Source organism: Protopterus annectens, chromosome 9.part0 (assembly GCF_019279795.1).
Source record: "Protopterus annectens isolate FY-2018-M chromosome 9.part0, PAN1.0, whole genome shotgun sequence".
In the NCBI taxonomy this organism is placed as follows: Eukaryota; Metazoa; Chordata; order Ceratodontiformes; family Protopteridae; genus Protopterus; species Protopterus annectens.
In genome coordinates, this window is record NC_056743.1 from 921,474,287 (window position 1) to 921,488,992 (window position 14,706).

The 14,706-nt window shown below is 44.1% G+C and overlaps 1 protein-coding gene across 1 annotated transcript in view; it reads left to right on the forward strand.

Moving 5' to 3' along the window:
• LOC122810606 (SAP domain containing ribonucleoprotein) overlaps window positions 1-14,706 on the forward strand; it is a 1,802,793-nt gene that overhangs the window by 609,260 nt on the left and 1,178,827 nt on the right. The window contains exon 9 of the mRNA XM_044082182.1: window positions 6,060-6,133. Within this exon, the coding sequence (XP_043938117.1) occupies window positions 6,060-6,133 (74 nt within the window). The remainder of the gene's footprint in view (window positions 1-6,059; window positions 6,134-14,706) is intronic.

Here is a 14,706-nt window from a genome sequence, read left to right on the forward strand (position 1 = left end):
CACTCCCTGCCGCCCAGACCCTCACCACAGACTCATCGGACTATGCTTGGGGTGCACACCTGGATGGCAGGTGCATACAGGGCCAATGGGGCCCACAGCAAATCCCTCTGCACATCAGTCAAAAAGAGATGATGGCTGTGCAGCATGCCTTGATAGCGTTTAAACCCTTTCTCTCTCCTGGGGTTCTCCTAATCAAAACAGACAGCACCACTGTGATGTGGTACATCAACAAGCAGGGAGGGACTCATTCCTACCCTCTATGCAGGCTGACCATGACCCTTTGACTCGCAAACTCTTCTGTGCAACTACACCTGTTAGCACAATACCTACCAGGCTCTCTCAACTCTCTGGTAGACCAATTAAGCAGAAATCTTCTGGATCCACACGAGTGGCAACTCAACAGAAGTACCTTCACCCTAATAACTCAGAAATGGGGAACCACGAAGGTCGACCTCTTTACCTCCCACACCAACCATCAGCTCCGCAAACTCTGCACCAGGGAGCATCACTGCATGGCTTGGAAAGTGGATGCCCTGTCCTTCCCCTGTGTCAGTCTGTCGGTCTATGCCTTTCCTCCCCTACCTCTCATCCCCAGGATCATCTTCTTCTTCTTGATACTGCTCAAAATAAGAAAGGAAAAAACCAAGGACCATTCTCCTAGCTCCAGAATGGCCCCAGCAACATTGGTACCCCTTGCTGTGCAGCCTGTCCCTGCTGCCTCCTTGGCATCTTCCTCAGATTCCAAACCTCCTGACCCAGAGGGAAGGGGAATTCATGCATCCCCAATTGCAGACTCTCTTTGGCAGCTTAGCTCATTCTCTAACCCCGAACCAATCTGCCATCCTCAGTAAACGGGTTTGGATGTTATCCGTGAGGCCAGATGTCCTAGCACCAAAAAGTATTATGCAGATAAATGGAAAACGTTCTGCACCTGGATCCAGGCTAAGGGAGCCAATAGGGCACAGCCCTCCATCCCCTCACATCCTGGATTACTTAGCTGACCTACTACACAGTGGCCTCTCTCTCCTCTATAAAAATTCATGCCTCTGCTATTTCTGCTCATTTTCCCACTGAATAGCCCCTTTTCTCACACCCTTTGATCAAACAGTTCCTAAGAGGGGCTAGCAACTTGAGCCCCCCCCCAGAAGGGCACCAACACCAGCTTGGGATCTTAACTTTGTCTTGGAAAAGCTCACCCTGCCCCTTTTGAACCAGCTTTTTCTGCAGAGCTAAAATTTCTCTCCTAGAAGACAGCATTCCTTTTGGCCATCACTTCAGCCAGATGAGTCGCTGAGCTGCAAGCACTCATGGCTGTGGAACTCTTCATCTTTCATGTAGACAGGGTATCCCTCAGAACTAACCCATCCTTCATGCCCAAGGTGGTGTCCAGTGTGGCTTTCAACCAATCCATTCATTTGCCCACCTTCTTTCCTAATCCCCAGAACAAGGGGGAAAGGATTCTTCACTCTCTAGATGTGCACAAACAGCTCAGATTCTGTCTGGACAGGACTAAATCCTTCAGAAAGTCTGATCAATTGCTGGTTAGCTTTGCTACAAGGGCAGAAGGCAAAGCCATCTCCAAACAAACCATTTCCAAATGGATAGCACACTGCATCCATTTCTGCTACAAACATGGAAAGCCTCCCCCCAAGGGGGTCAGGGCACACTCCACAAGAGCAGCCTCCACCTCTGCAGCTTTCCTCCGAGGGGCCCCCACCAGGGACATCCTGGTGGCTGCCACCTGGACATTCGTTCACACTTTTACCAAGCATTACTACCTGCCTCTCTTCTCCAAATCCAGGGCAGGGTTTGCCTCTGCAGTCTTGCAGGGCATCCTAGCCAGCCCCTAGTTTCCTTGACTGCCTCCACCCATTTCCTCAGCTTTGAGAATCTACCCAAATGTGATGACCGCAACAGTGAAACATGCAGAACATAGTACAGTTGTGTACACTTACCATAAATGTAGATGTTCGAGTGTATTCACTGTTGCAGTCCTGGTTTCCCCTCCCTCCAACCCCCTTTATTCTCTTTCTCCTTTTATTGTGATTCTTCCCTGTTGTTTCTTTACAAGGGTCATATTGGTATTTATTTTCCACTGGTGAAGTTCTTCCACCAGAACCCGGGCTCCTGACAGGTTAGGGCAAGAAAAACTCATGTAATGGCATCGGCTGCCTTACTTTATACTCCTGACGACCTGACGTCAGTCCTCAAGCAACAGCAACTGACACAGAAATAGCGACATCAACTGACACAGAAATACTAAGTCTCTGGTATTCGTGTTGGCTGAGAGCTACCCTGGCAGGGATAACCCAAATGTGATGACTGCAACTGTGAATACACTCTAACATCTACATTTATGGTAAGTGTACACAACTGTACTTTGTGGCTGGCACAAGTCCATAACAGCGTACCTCTCAACCTCTTAGAGGAAGAAATCTGAACAAAGCCATAAATAATGGGGGACAAAGGCCCAAAAATAGACAGTTTTTAAATATTGCTCTTAGTTGCAGAAAGTTGATAGAATAACAGGTTTTGCATGAGAATAAATGATACTCAAATGCCTGTCAATATTTTCTGACTGTAATAATCCTCACCAATTTTCTAAAGATTGGCCAGAAAAACAAGTTTTATGAGAAACTGACTGAAAATATGAGGCAAAAATCTGGACATTAAGCAAAAATCAGGAGAGTTGAGAGGTATGCCGTACAGGGCTTATTATTTTAAACATTTTCACAAGTAGGACAGTAGAATTGAAAAAAGATATGAATTTATTTTAGCCAGCAGTGCTCATTAAATTTAATTTAAAGAGAATGGTATAACTGCTGTGGTTAAATATGACAATGCAAAAGGGAGTCTACTGGCAAAAGTTATCCATATTTGTTTGGAAAGCGATTTTTTTTAATAGGTTTCTCCACATAGGTAGTGAACTGAATGAATTTGCCTCTTTAAAATCCAGATTTAAATTAAAACAGTTTCTCTACTAGTTATTCCGTTTATTTGACGTTTGTTTACCAGGAAATTCTGACTAGGACAGAGCCCATGTTCAGCAGAGGCCCAAGGAGAAATGTTCCAAATGCATGTCTTTGCAATGCTGCTGTGATTTTTGTAATTAATTTCAGTTCACGTCAGATGTATTATAAGAAAGGCATCACATTTTTCTGTCCTGCTTCCTGACAACCATTATCCTGTTTGTTGCCCAACTCATTTATTCCCCATTCACTGGGAGCTATAGCTAACCAAGAGGGCCATCATTTAGGCACCCTTCAGGGTTTTTTTTTTTACCTTATTTGGCTTTAATATTTCAGTGCAAGCTTGCAGATGGCATCTGTGATGGAAGTACCACCAAGTTCTGCAAGAGATATGACTTATAGGGCTAGTCTTGAACCCAGAAGTCAGCACTTTCATGTGATCGCAAGGTCTACCAGAAATTGTACAGTGGGGTTGTCCACCTCCGGTATATGCTCCCCCCCTCCCAAAGACGGGCAAGTTTGCTTAGGTATGTAACTCCTCCATCCCCCACCTTCCAGGTCCAGCAGTCACCCAAGCTGCTAATAAAACTTCAGTGATCTTCATAGTCCGTGCTTTATCCCTGTATGCCATTGTAGTTTGAATGTACCAGCCATTTTTATTACTTATTTTGCTGTAAGTTCTGGGTAAAATGTATTATATCCATGCAGTAGCTGAAATTTTTTTTTTGGGGGGGTGTGATTTGAGACGCGCCTTTTTTGTCACAGCAGAACAAGTTTAAAGACCGTCATCCCTTTATAAATACTGCAGATGTTTATACTGTAAGCAGTGGAAATGTTTCAGCAGTCAAACTGTTTGATATACCTTTTGAAGGGAGCTCAGTCCTTTATTTAAATGTGATTGAAAGGCATGATGACTTGGTCTTAGGTTCATAGGTTCATAGGTTTATACTAGGCTATCTGCCCTAAGGCATTTATAAGCCTAGCCCAAAGTTTTGTGGCTTACGCCACCCCTTATATGAAAAAATACTGTGCCCATTAGTTTGTTGTGCCTCTGTCCAGCAGTGACACAGAGATGATTCCCGGGGTAAACCTACGATCTCCCATCCACAGGTCAAGATTTCTCTTGAACAGAGCCAGCGAGGTGCTCTGCCTCACATGGACGGGGATTTTATTCCACAGCATAGGGAGTCTCTGAGTGATGAATCTATCCCTCCAGCACGTCCTATTTATATCCGTGCTAAGGTTTAAGTCACTTGCTCTAGTGGTTTTGGTGGATTTGGATTTTTTGAGGTGGAGCATGTCCATTAATTCCGGGTTGGACATGGCCTTGTATGTCAGGCACATGTCACCTCTGAGCAGGCGGTATGCGACTGAATAGAGCTGGAGTTTCTTCAATCTGGCAGCATATGACAGATTTTGGAGTCCCCTTATCCTTTTGGTGAGGAACTTTTGGGGTCTCTCCAATTGCTGCAGATGTCTGGTGAGATACATCCCGAATGGGGCGTTGTACTCGATCATTGGTCTGATAAGTGAAGAGTACAGGGGAACAATGACCTCACTAGATCTGGATGTGAATCCCTTCATGATCAGGTGGGCAATGTAGAAGGTCTTTCTAACCACTTTAGCAACGTGAGTGTCAAAAGAAAGGCCACTGACAACCTGGGTACCCAGGTCCCTGATAACCTCTTCTGTGCTTAGTGGATTGCCACCTATATGGTAGCTTGGGGTTACCTTGTTTTTCCCGAAGGGTATGACTATACATTTTTTGGCGTTTAACTTCAGGCCATGGCTCTGGCACCAGCTATCTGTTTCCGTGAGTCCCTTCTGAAGGATATCCATGTCCGATGCACTTTCCACTATGGCGCCCAGTTTGCAGTCGTCTGCAAACTTTGTCAGCCAAAGTCCTCCCATGTTGGCCTGTACTTCTGAGAAGTAGATGCCGAACAATAGGGGCCAAGGACCGAGCCCTGTGGGACACCACTTGTGACCGGCTTGGAGTCTGACATAGCCAGCAACTCTAACCCTGTGGGTTCTGTCCTTAAGCCAGTTTGCAACCCATCTTGTGATATATGGGTTTACATTTAAGCTGGTAAGTTTTTCTACAATACCCGAGTGGGGTATTGTGTCAAAGCCTTGCAAGGTCAAGGTAGGCTGTATGGACTGCCTTTCCCCTCATCAATGGCCTTGGTGACTGTTTCGAAGAAGTCGACCAAGTTCAAAAGGCATGATCTGCCCTTGACGAAGCCAAACTGGGTCGGGTCCAATGTCTGCAAGTCCCCTATATCTTTGTTTATGAGCTCCATTATGATCCTCTCCATAGCTTTGCAGACTAGACTTGTTAAGCTTATGGGGCGGTAATTACCAGGGTCCTTAGAGGCACCGCCTTTGTGGAGTGGGACCACAGTTGCCGTATGCCACTCCTTGTGCACGTATCCTGTGGTAAGGCTGAGATTAAACAGCTGCCTTATGTGCGGGTTTAATTCCTCATTTAGCTCGTGTAGCACACAGCCGGGGACACCATCCGGTCCCATTGATGCTATGTTTTTAGCTTTAGAGAGAGCAGCTTTCACCTGTGCATTTGAGATGTCTGGGAGGCTACACTCCGCTGGGATAGTTATCTCTCCTTTAGGGGGGGAGAGGGGGGTGAAGTTTGCACTGAACGTGTCTGCCAGTATGTTGGCAATGTCTGTGGGTTCAGTGATTTTTGTATCATTTTGGACTAATTCTGAGCATATCTGGGAGTTTCCACCCTGGTTCCTAACATAGCTGAAAAAGGCCTTATGATTGTCCTTTGAATCCATGGCAGTTTTTTCTCTCAAAATTGGCCTTAGTTGATTTTATGAGTGCTCATATTTTTTTTACTAATAACAGTGGAATGAAAGCACAGGCAAATATCATGGTGCTGTTATACCTACCTTATAAGGTGTACAGGGGATCTAGTTTTTGTTTTGTATTTTTATTTATTTTTTTTTTGAGGAGACTCAACTGGTGTGTGATACATACACATGAATCTTTTATGCATGTATATGTTTTGAGAGAAGAATGTGGAGGCCAGATGTCACGTTTTATTTTTTTTTCTCTCTAAACCAGAGGTTACAGAAAAGAGCAGAGAGGTTTAATGTGCCAATAAGTGTTGAGAGTAAAAAGGCAGCACGAGCAGCTCGGTAAGTTATTGGTTCTTTTATGTTTGTTGTATTTTTCTGCTGTTCTGATGGTTGAGTTGACTAAAAATTTTGGTAATCAGCTGTCCAAATAAACTGATACTTCTGTTTCCCTTTACCCGCGGTGGTGGTGCTGCGGTAGCGTTGTCGCCTCACAGTAAGACGCTGTCCGGTTCGATTCTCAGCTAGAGCGTCTTCTGCGTGGAGACATGCATGAATGGGCGTACCTTCGTTGAAGGTTGTGCGTCAGGGCTGGTAACTCTGCACATAAAAATCAACTACCAATCATTAGCGGACCAGAGTTTTGCTGTGGCGACCCCTAACCGGGAAAAGCCAAAAGACACAACAACAACTTCTGTTTCCCTTTGAGTCTGAGTAATATGCAGAATTAAATAGTACCTAACTTTTGTTTTGGAGTAACACACATACATTTCAAAGTTTAAGAAACTGATGCAGCTGGATTGCTTCAGTGGACTGGAATTTCTTTCCAGTACACAAAAAAGATAGTAGTTCTTTAAAATATAAACCTGCCTCTTGAGTAAACAAAATACTTCTGAGAGTAATGTATGGATCTCATTTTGTCTTTTGCACCCACGTCAACCTGTGAGTTATTGGATATGTTTGGATCAAAGGCCGGCACTTCAGAATCTTCAGCTCCAAAGCTCCACCTCCTCTCCCACAGTGACCTGCACACCCAAGTCACTCCAAATCTCATTTGCTACTTCCAGTTTCAGACACTATGCGTGTATGGAAGAGCCAGTGCAAGAAAAAGCACTCAGATTCCCCCAAGGAATTCATTCACTGTGGATTCTGACCTTGGTGTGAAGGGTAAAGGATCTTGAGCCTTCCTTGGATGATGAATCCTTTGACATTCTTCAGGGATTGTTAACGTGCAAAGTAACTTTCACATAACACAGTTAAGCAGAGAGTAATAAACTCCTTTATTGCAAAGAATACATGTACATGAGAGGTGAGGTCTGCGGTGGGAGTGACGGATGCGTTTAAGGTGGAGGTGGGGTTACATCAAGGATCAGCTCTGAACCCTTTCTTATTTGCAATGGTGATGGCCAGGTTGACAGATGAGATCAGACAGGAGTCCCCGTGGACTATGATGTTTGCAGATGACATTGTGATCTGTAGTGAGAGTAGGGAACAGGTGGAGGAGACCCTGAAGAGATGGAGATATGCTCTAGAGAGAAGAGGAATGAAGGTCAGCAGGACTAAGACAGAATAAATGTGTGTGAATGAGAGGGAGAATAGAGGAATGGTGAGGATGCAAGGAGTAGAGGTGGCGAAGGTGGATGAGTTTAAATACTTGGGGGTCAATAGTTCAGAGTAACTGTGAATGTGGAAGAGAGGTGAAGAAGAGAGTACAGGCAGGATGGAGTGGGTGTAGAAGAGTGTCAGGAGTGATTTGTGACAGACGAGTACCTGTAAGAGTGAAAGGGAAGGTCTACAAGAGGGTAGTGAGACCAGCTATGTTATATGGGTTGGAGACAGTGGCATTGACACAAAGGCAGGAGTTTGAGCTGGATGTGGCAGAATTAAAGATGTTAAGATTTGCACTGGGTGTGACGAGGGTGGACAGGATTAGGAATAAGTATATTAGAGGGTCAGCCCAGGTTGGAAGGTTTGGAGACAAAGCCAGAGAGGCACAATTACGTTGGTTTGGACATGTGCCGAGGAGGGATGCTGAGTATATTGGGGAAAAAGATGCTAAGGAATGAAACTACTAGGTAACAAGAAAAGAGGAAAGGCCTAAGATAAGGTTTATGGATGTGGTGAGAGAGGCCATGCAGGTGGTTGGTGTGACAGAGCAAGATGCAGAGGACAGGAAGAAATGGAAACAGGTGATCTGCTGTGGCGACCCGTAATGGGAACAGCCGAAAGAAGATGATGATGACATGTACATGAGAAACGAGGAAATCAAGGCCTTGTCTCCTCGAGCTGTGCAAGACACGAATGTTATGTACTGTTTTTGATCAAGTGCAGCATTGTTGTAACAGAGTACTGCCACTGAACAGTTAAAAACTAACGTTACAGCATTGTTTTTGCTAACTAAGATCCGTCTCCTGACTCTCTTATCAGTACCTTTCCATATTAGGTTTTTTCAGGAATTCAGAACTTTTGTCTTTCTACATAACCCATGTTGGCAGTTTTGTGTCTGCAGGCAATAAATCAGAATCTGACTGAAATAGTCAAGAACCTATCTTGAAATGAAAATGCATTTAAAGAACAAATGCTAACATTTTTCTTTCATTTTAACTTCTCTCTTCACATTTTCCAAGCTGATGCTATAAAGCACCACTTAAGCCATACATTTATTTTTTCAATTAAAACAGCAAAAGCAGCCAGTAAATATCCATAAACTGATTTATTACAGTGAATCACAGACTCTAACACCTTTTGTTACAAAGCCTTCAAGGAGTAAACCGTTACAAATCAAAGAGCAACTTATAGTAATGCAAACAAGATAAATACATTCAGTTAACTAAACAATTAAATAAATTTCCAGTTGCACTCTGCATTCAGACCTAAAGGCATTATTACAGTGCCATACTTCAGAATAAAAACTCATTCTTTATATAATGGCCTTTGTTTAATCCATATGCTGTTTTTTATGACTGGGCAATGACTGTAGATTTTCAGACAGTCTAACCCTCTCACTTACATTCTTTACATGCCATTTTTTGTCCTTGACATGCATGATGCTTATACATTCATTTTATAAATATGGTCTTATTAGCAATAAAAATGTCTATTTTGATGGAATAAAGACTTTTACACATTCCCCTCATACTAATTATTAAAGTCTTGTAACAATTTATTTGCACTGTTTTCTTCACTATAATTTCTAACTAATGTTGTCAGTGGTGTTTTGATGATTTGTCTGGATTCTAGAAGTTAGAAAATCAAGGCTTTGATAAAAACGTCCCAATAATAAGATTGCAATAAATGTTAGAATGAAAAAAATTTAAATGCCTCCTACCCAACCAGAAAATAAATTGGTTAACCATACCCAATGCCTCCTACCCAACCAGAAAATAAATTGGTTAACCATGCCCTTCGAGAACTGTCAACTTCTTTAACATGAGAGAGTTCAGCAACTTTATGAATAATTTCAGGGTGACTACAGACAGCAAAATTCTTGTCGGGAATAAATGAGCAGCATCTCTGTTTTGATGTGCGCACATGTACTCCCTTTAGAAGCAAGGATAAATTCAAAGGCCATTCTGTTCTGCATTACCACACTGTGCATGGCATTCAGTTCTTGAGTAATTGGATTAATAGACACAAAAGTTGCATTAATCAATATTTTAAAAATCTGTGCAATTCCCAGATGGACTTGACTGCTCCATAAGCAGGTAAAATTACTGCTACAGAAATAACACCATCTTCAAAATCCTTGAGATAGCCCTTTAAACGCAGTCTTTTGAAAAGCATGATGATAAACCCAATAAACATCTGTTTTTCCAGCAAGGTTTGAATGTCTTTCGTAATGCTCATCCAGAGTGATACTAATCTTTCCATCCGGTAAAGTGTCAGTGTGTCATATGTGGAAAAACTTGGCCTATATGGCAACAACCTGACCAGTCTGTTGTAGCCATGGATATGCTTGATGTCTGCAGATATAGTATTCATGTCATGCTGCCATACCCAGCCCTCTAGCCCCATCATAAGCTTTCCAAGTGAAGTTATAAGTACTGTGTCCAATTCTATTTTAGCAATAGAAGATATGTTCTTTAGCAGTCATTCCCAGTCTACGTGGAACTGCTGAAAAGGGGGTAGAGCTATGTTTCACTTTCTGATTTCTTGTAAGAAAAATAGTGCAAAATGCTGTATGAATGCCTTTATCAGTTGCTGGAATACCTCCATCATGTGCAAGTGGGTATGTGTGCACAAACTCCAATCACTCGTATTAAGAGTTTTGGCATATGTGTGTAATGCAACAGAAAAAGTATTACATTTAGTATGCCAGTCAGGTGTTCTAGATACAGTGTTGACCAAGTGTATGTCCCTAGTTCTAGCAATGTGCTTATCTCTAATAAATAAAATTATTCTGTGTTTAGTTTTGATGGGTGCTGATGGCAATGTAATAGCAGTCCCATATGAAAAAAGTAGACCGAATAAAGTGATGAAAATTACAGTAGCTGTTGCGATAACAGGTCTTTATGAAAACTGAGCACATTTGGGTTGGAGAGAGTTTTGAAGAAACTGTAAACATGGGTGCTGAAGTGCTCAGTTATGGTCGTCTGAAGTCTGTTTCTGAATAAACTTTAACTGGAATTGTTAGTTGTGCACGATTCCACAAATGATTTTTGGTTGCTGGATGTACTACTTGGTTCACTGTCGAAAAAATGTGATGAATCGTCATTGTTAGTTTCAGAAGCAAGTAAAAATGTCAGATGAAGAGGAAGAATCCGTAAGATGTTTTTCGTGTTTCACTGTTGCAGTCATCACACTCGGGTTATCCTTACAGGGGTAGCCCTCAGTCAGCCCAAATACCAGAGGCTTAGTATTTCTGCGTCGGTTGCTGTAGCTCCAGGACTGACATCGGGTCGTCAGTGGTATAAAATCAGGCAGCTGACTCCATTACATCAGTCTTTCTTGCCGAGGAGCCTGAAGCAGAAGCAGTTCGCATGAGTGCTGGTTGGCCGCTACCTGAGTTTTCATTTCCGAATTGAAGTGAAGTCTTCTGAAGCTAAGTACCTCATTGGGGGTCCTTGCTCTAACCAATGTCAGAAAAAGTTAACAATTGTCTTGCCTGTGGTAAGCAAATACCACACCGAGACTTTCATTCTTACTGCGTCACCTGTTTAGGCCCAGACCACGATGTACCTCACTGTCACTTTTCTGCTTTGTTCAACACCAGAACTATATGTCGTCGGGCCTTTGTAGCTAGATATTTTCGCTCTCAGTCCTCTAATTCCAGTATGGCTTCGGTAAGCCATCCAACTACCGATCATCCAAAAAAATGTAAGGATAAAGATAGATCGCACAAGTCCAAAACTGCCGACGGCGCTTTTGTTAAGCTAGCCATCAGTTCTCCGATCCTAGTGAGGCGCTTTCACAGCCCCTGATGCCCGCTTCTGTGGATTCGCAGGACACTATCGAGACCCTTTTGGAGTCCGGTATGCCGCGAGACTCTTCAACTAAGCATCTTGCAGATGTGTCTACCTTGGATGGGTCTGGAGCAGCTGAGCAGGCACCGCCTTCTGAGGAAGTTCTTTGCACTACCGATACTCGACACAAACCGATGACTTCTTTCACACCTTCACTTCTTTCTAAAACTACCAAGTTTCTAAGGCCCAGCGTACGAACTACGCACAAAAAACTGACTGCCCAAGCTTAGACACCTGCTTCCATGCCTCAATCTCAAATGCTTAAAATTGCTGCGGAAGACCTTATACTTATTAGGGGAAGCCAGGCTACCCCTTCCAAAAGAAAGAGACTTATTCCTAGTAATTTTATCTGAACAGGAGTCTGATGACTCTGATGCTTCTGAATATGAAGAGACGCAACCCCTCTCTGCTTATGAGGATTCTGATAGAGGAATCCATTCCTTGTGCCTCTTCACCCAAGGATTTTTCATTTGGTGAAACCCTACATACTTTAAGGGAGCATTTCCAATGGGAATGTCAGGACTAACCTCAGTCAAAAAGAGATTGGGAATTCTTAGATTTACCACAGCACAGACCTTTAGCCATTCCTCCTGTCCTGGATGTTGTGCATGATGTTTTTCTGGAATCCAGTTTGACTCCTGACACCCTTCCTCCTGCTCCCAGGAAACCTGACCGGTACTACAGAGTGCCTGACTCTCTCACAGATTCCTTTCCAAAAATCCTACTGCTGACCCAGTGGTCATCTCCCAAGGACCTACAAGAATTAAAGCAACCTCAGCTAAGAAATCCCACCCCCTCAGACAGGGATTCCAGAGCGTTCGACAGATGGGGTAAAGTATACACCTCTGCAACTCTTGCTATTAGAGCACTAAATTGTCAGTTCCACATGCTGAAATATCAGCAGCACTGAACTCCTCAAAACAAAACATATCTTCCTTTCCTGGTTGTGCAGAAAATAAAGAATTACAAGAGTTTATGCATTCTGCAAGACAAGTTACTAAGTACACCTTGCAATGTGGCTTTGATGCCCTAGAAGCATCTTGCAGGGCAGCAGTCACTGGTTCTTTCCTTAGGAGGCATGCTTTGCTTAAGGAACAGCCCTTGCCAGTCCATGTCAAATCAAAATTATTGGACACACCATTGAACAAAGGCAATTTGTTTGACCCCAAGGCAGAAGAGGTCTTAAAGATGGAAGAAAAAGCTAAATCTATGCAGATAAAGACTTTTTTTTACAGATCCAGCCTCTGAGGTTCAGTAGGCATTGCCCCTCCAAGCACTGGTCCTTTCCAGCCCCCTTCCAGGCTAGCTCAACCCAGACCCAGGGGAAGCAGACCCCCCAGACAGCAGTCCCAGGGAATGCAGAGATCTAAGCAATGGAGTTCCTTCTCATCAAAAAACAGGGAGTGCTAAGCCACCCACTTATGGTAAGAACTCCGTGACTTTACACCCTTACCTCTGCCCACCTGCTTGTGCCCCTAGGAGGAAAATCTCCTTCCATGCAAACATCTGAGCCTCTATTACCAATGACTGATGGGTCCTCAACATAGTGTGCCAGGGATACAAATTTTATTTCCACACTCTGTCAACCCCAAAAGGGTTCCTCCAAACCAGTAGGTTCCTCCAAACCAGTAGGCAGAGGCCAAAAAGCAAGTCCTTTTACTGCTGTCCATGAGGGCAATACAGCATGTTCCTGCAGACCAGATAGGCCAAGGTTTCTATTCCAGACTCTTCCTGGTACCCAGAAAAGAGGGCACCTGGCACCCAATCCTCGATCTCTCCATTCTAAACACCTTTCTTGTGATAACAAAATTCAAAATGCTCACCCTCTAGCAGCATCTTCGTATGCTTTCCAAGGATGCTTGGTTAGCCACCCTAGACCTAAAAGAGGCCAACCTACACATCCCAGTCAGGGAATCTTGCCGGAAATATCTACTTTTCAGGGCAGGGTCTATACACTTGCAGTTCTCTGCACTTCCCTTTAGCTTATCCACTGCTCCCAGAGTTTTCACAAAATACCTGGCTCCAGCCATTGCTTTTTGCAGACAAATGTTCAAATTTACCCCTACTTAGACGATTGCCTGATTCAGGCAGACAGGAAAAGCTGTTACAGCACGTGACCTTTGTAAAGGACCTACTGACCTCCCTGGGGTATATACTATCAATGAAAAATCAAAACTAGTCCACACACAAAAAAATTGCATTCCTGGGAGCAAGCTTGGACACAGCATCCCAGATGGCATTCCTTACTCTAGAAAAACAAGTCTACCTGACAGGCTACTTCTCTCATCTAGCCACCAGAACCCAGTGATCCGCAAGGAAAATCCTGCAAGCTCTAGGGTTCATGGCCTCCTGCATTCCACTCATTCTGTATGCCAGACTGCGTATGAGGAAACTACAATGGTACCTAAAAAAGCCTTTGGTGACAACACTCTCAAGACCTGGAAACTGTCATACCAATGATACCCTGTCTAAGGAAAGATTTTCTTTGGTGGGCAGCAGCATGCAACCACAACAAGGGACTTCCCTTCTCACAACCCCACACCGCCCAGACCCTCACCACAGATACATGAGACTATGCCTGTGGTGCACACCTGGATGGCAGGTGCATTCAGGGCCATTGGAGCCCAAAGCAAATACATCTGCACATCAACCAAAAAGAGATGCTAGCTGTTCAGCACGCCCTGACAGCTTTCGGACCCCTACTCTCCCCAGGGTCTCTACTGATCAAAACAGACAACACCACAGTGATGTGGTATACCACCAAGCAGGGAGGGAGTTATTCTTATCCTGTCTGCAGGCTCACCATGACCCTTTGGCACATGGCCTCAACCATGCAAATCCACCTGCTAGCACAATTCCTGCCAGGCTCCCCAAACTCTCTGGCAGACAACTTAAGCAGAAACATGCTAGACTCACATGAGTGGCAACTAGACCACAGAACCTTCACCCTTGTAACCCAGAAATGAGGCATCCCGAAGTGGACCTCTTTGCCTCCCATGCCATTCATCAGTTCAGCAAATTATGCACCAGGGAACCTCACAGCAAGGCTTGGAAAGTGGATGCTCTATCCTTCCAATGGGTAAACCTCTTGGTCTATGCATGTCCCCCTCTACCACTCATTTCAAGGGTACTGCTCAAAATAAGGGAGGAAAAAACAAAGGAAATCCTGATTGCCCATGCCAGCACTGGTACCTACTGCTGCACAGCCTGTCACCCCTGCCACCATGGCACCTACCTCCGATCCCAACACTCCTGACCCAGAAGAATGGAGTATTCATGCATCCCCAATTGCAGACCCTCAGTCTGGCAGCCTGGCTTATTCCCTGACCTCTCCTCAAGCTGCCAGTCTAAGCAAACAAGTCGTATATGTTATATGTGAGGCCAGACGCCCCAGCTCTGGAAAATCCTATGCTGACAAGTGGAAAAGGTTTTGCACCTGGCTCCAGGCTAAGG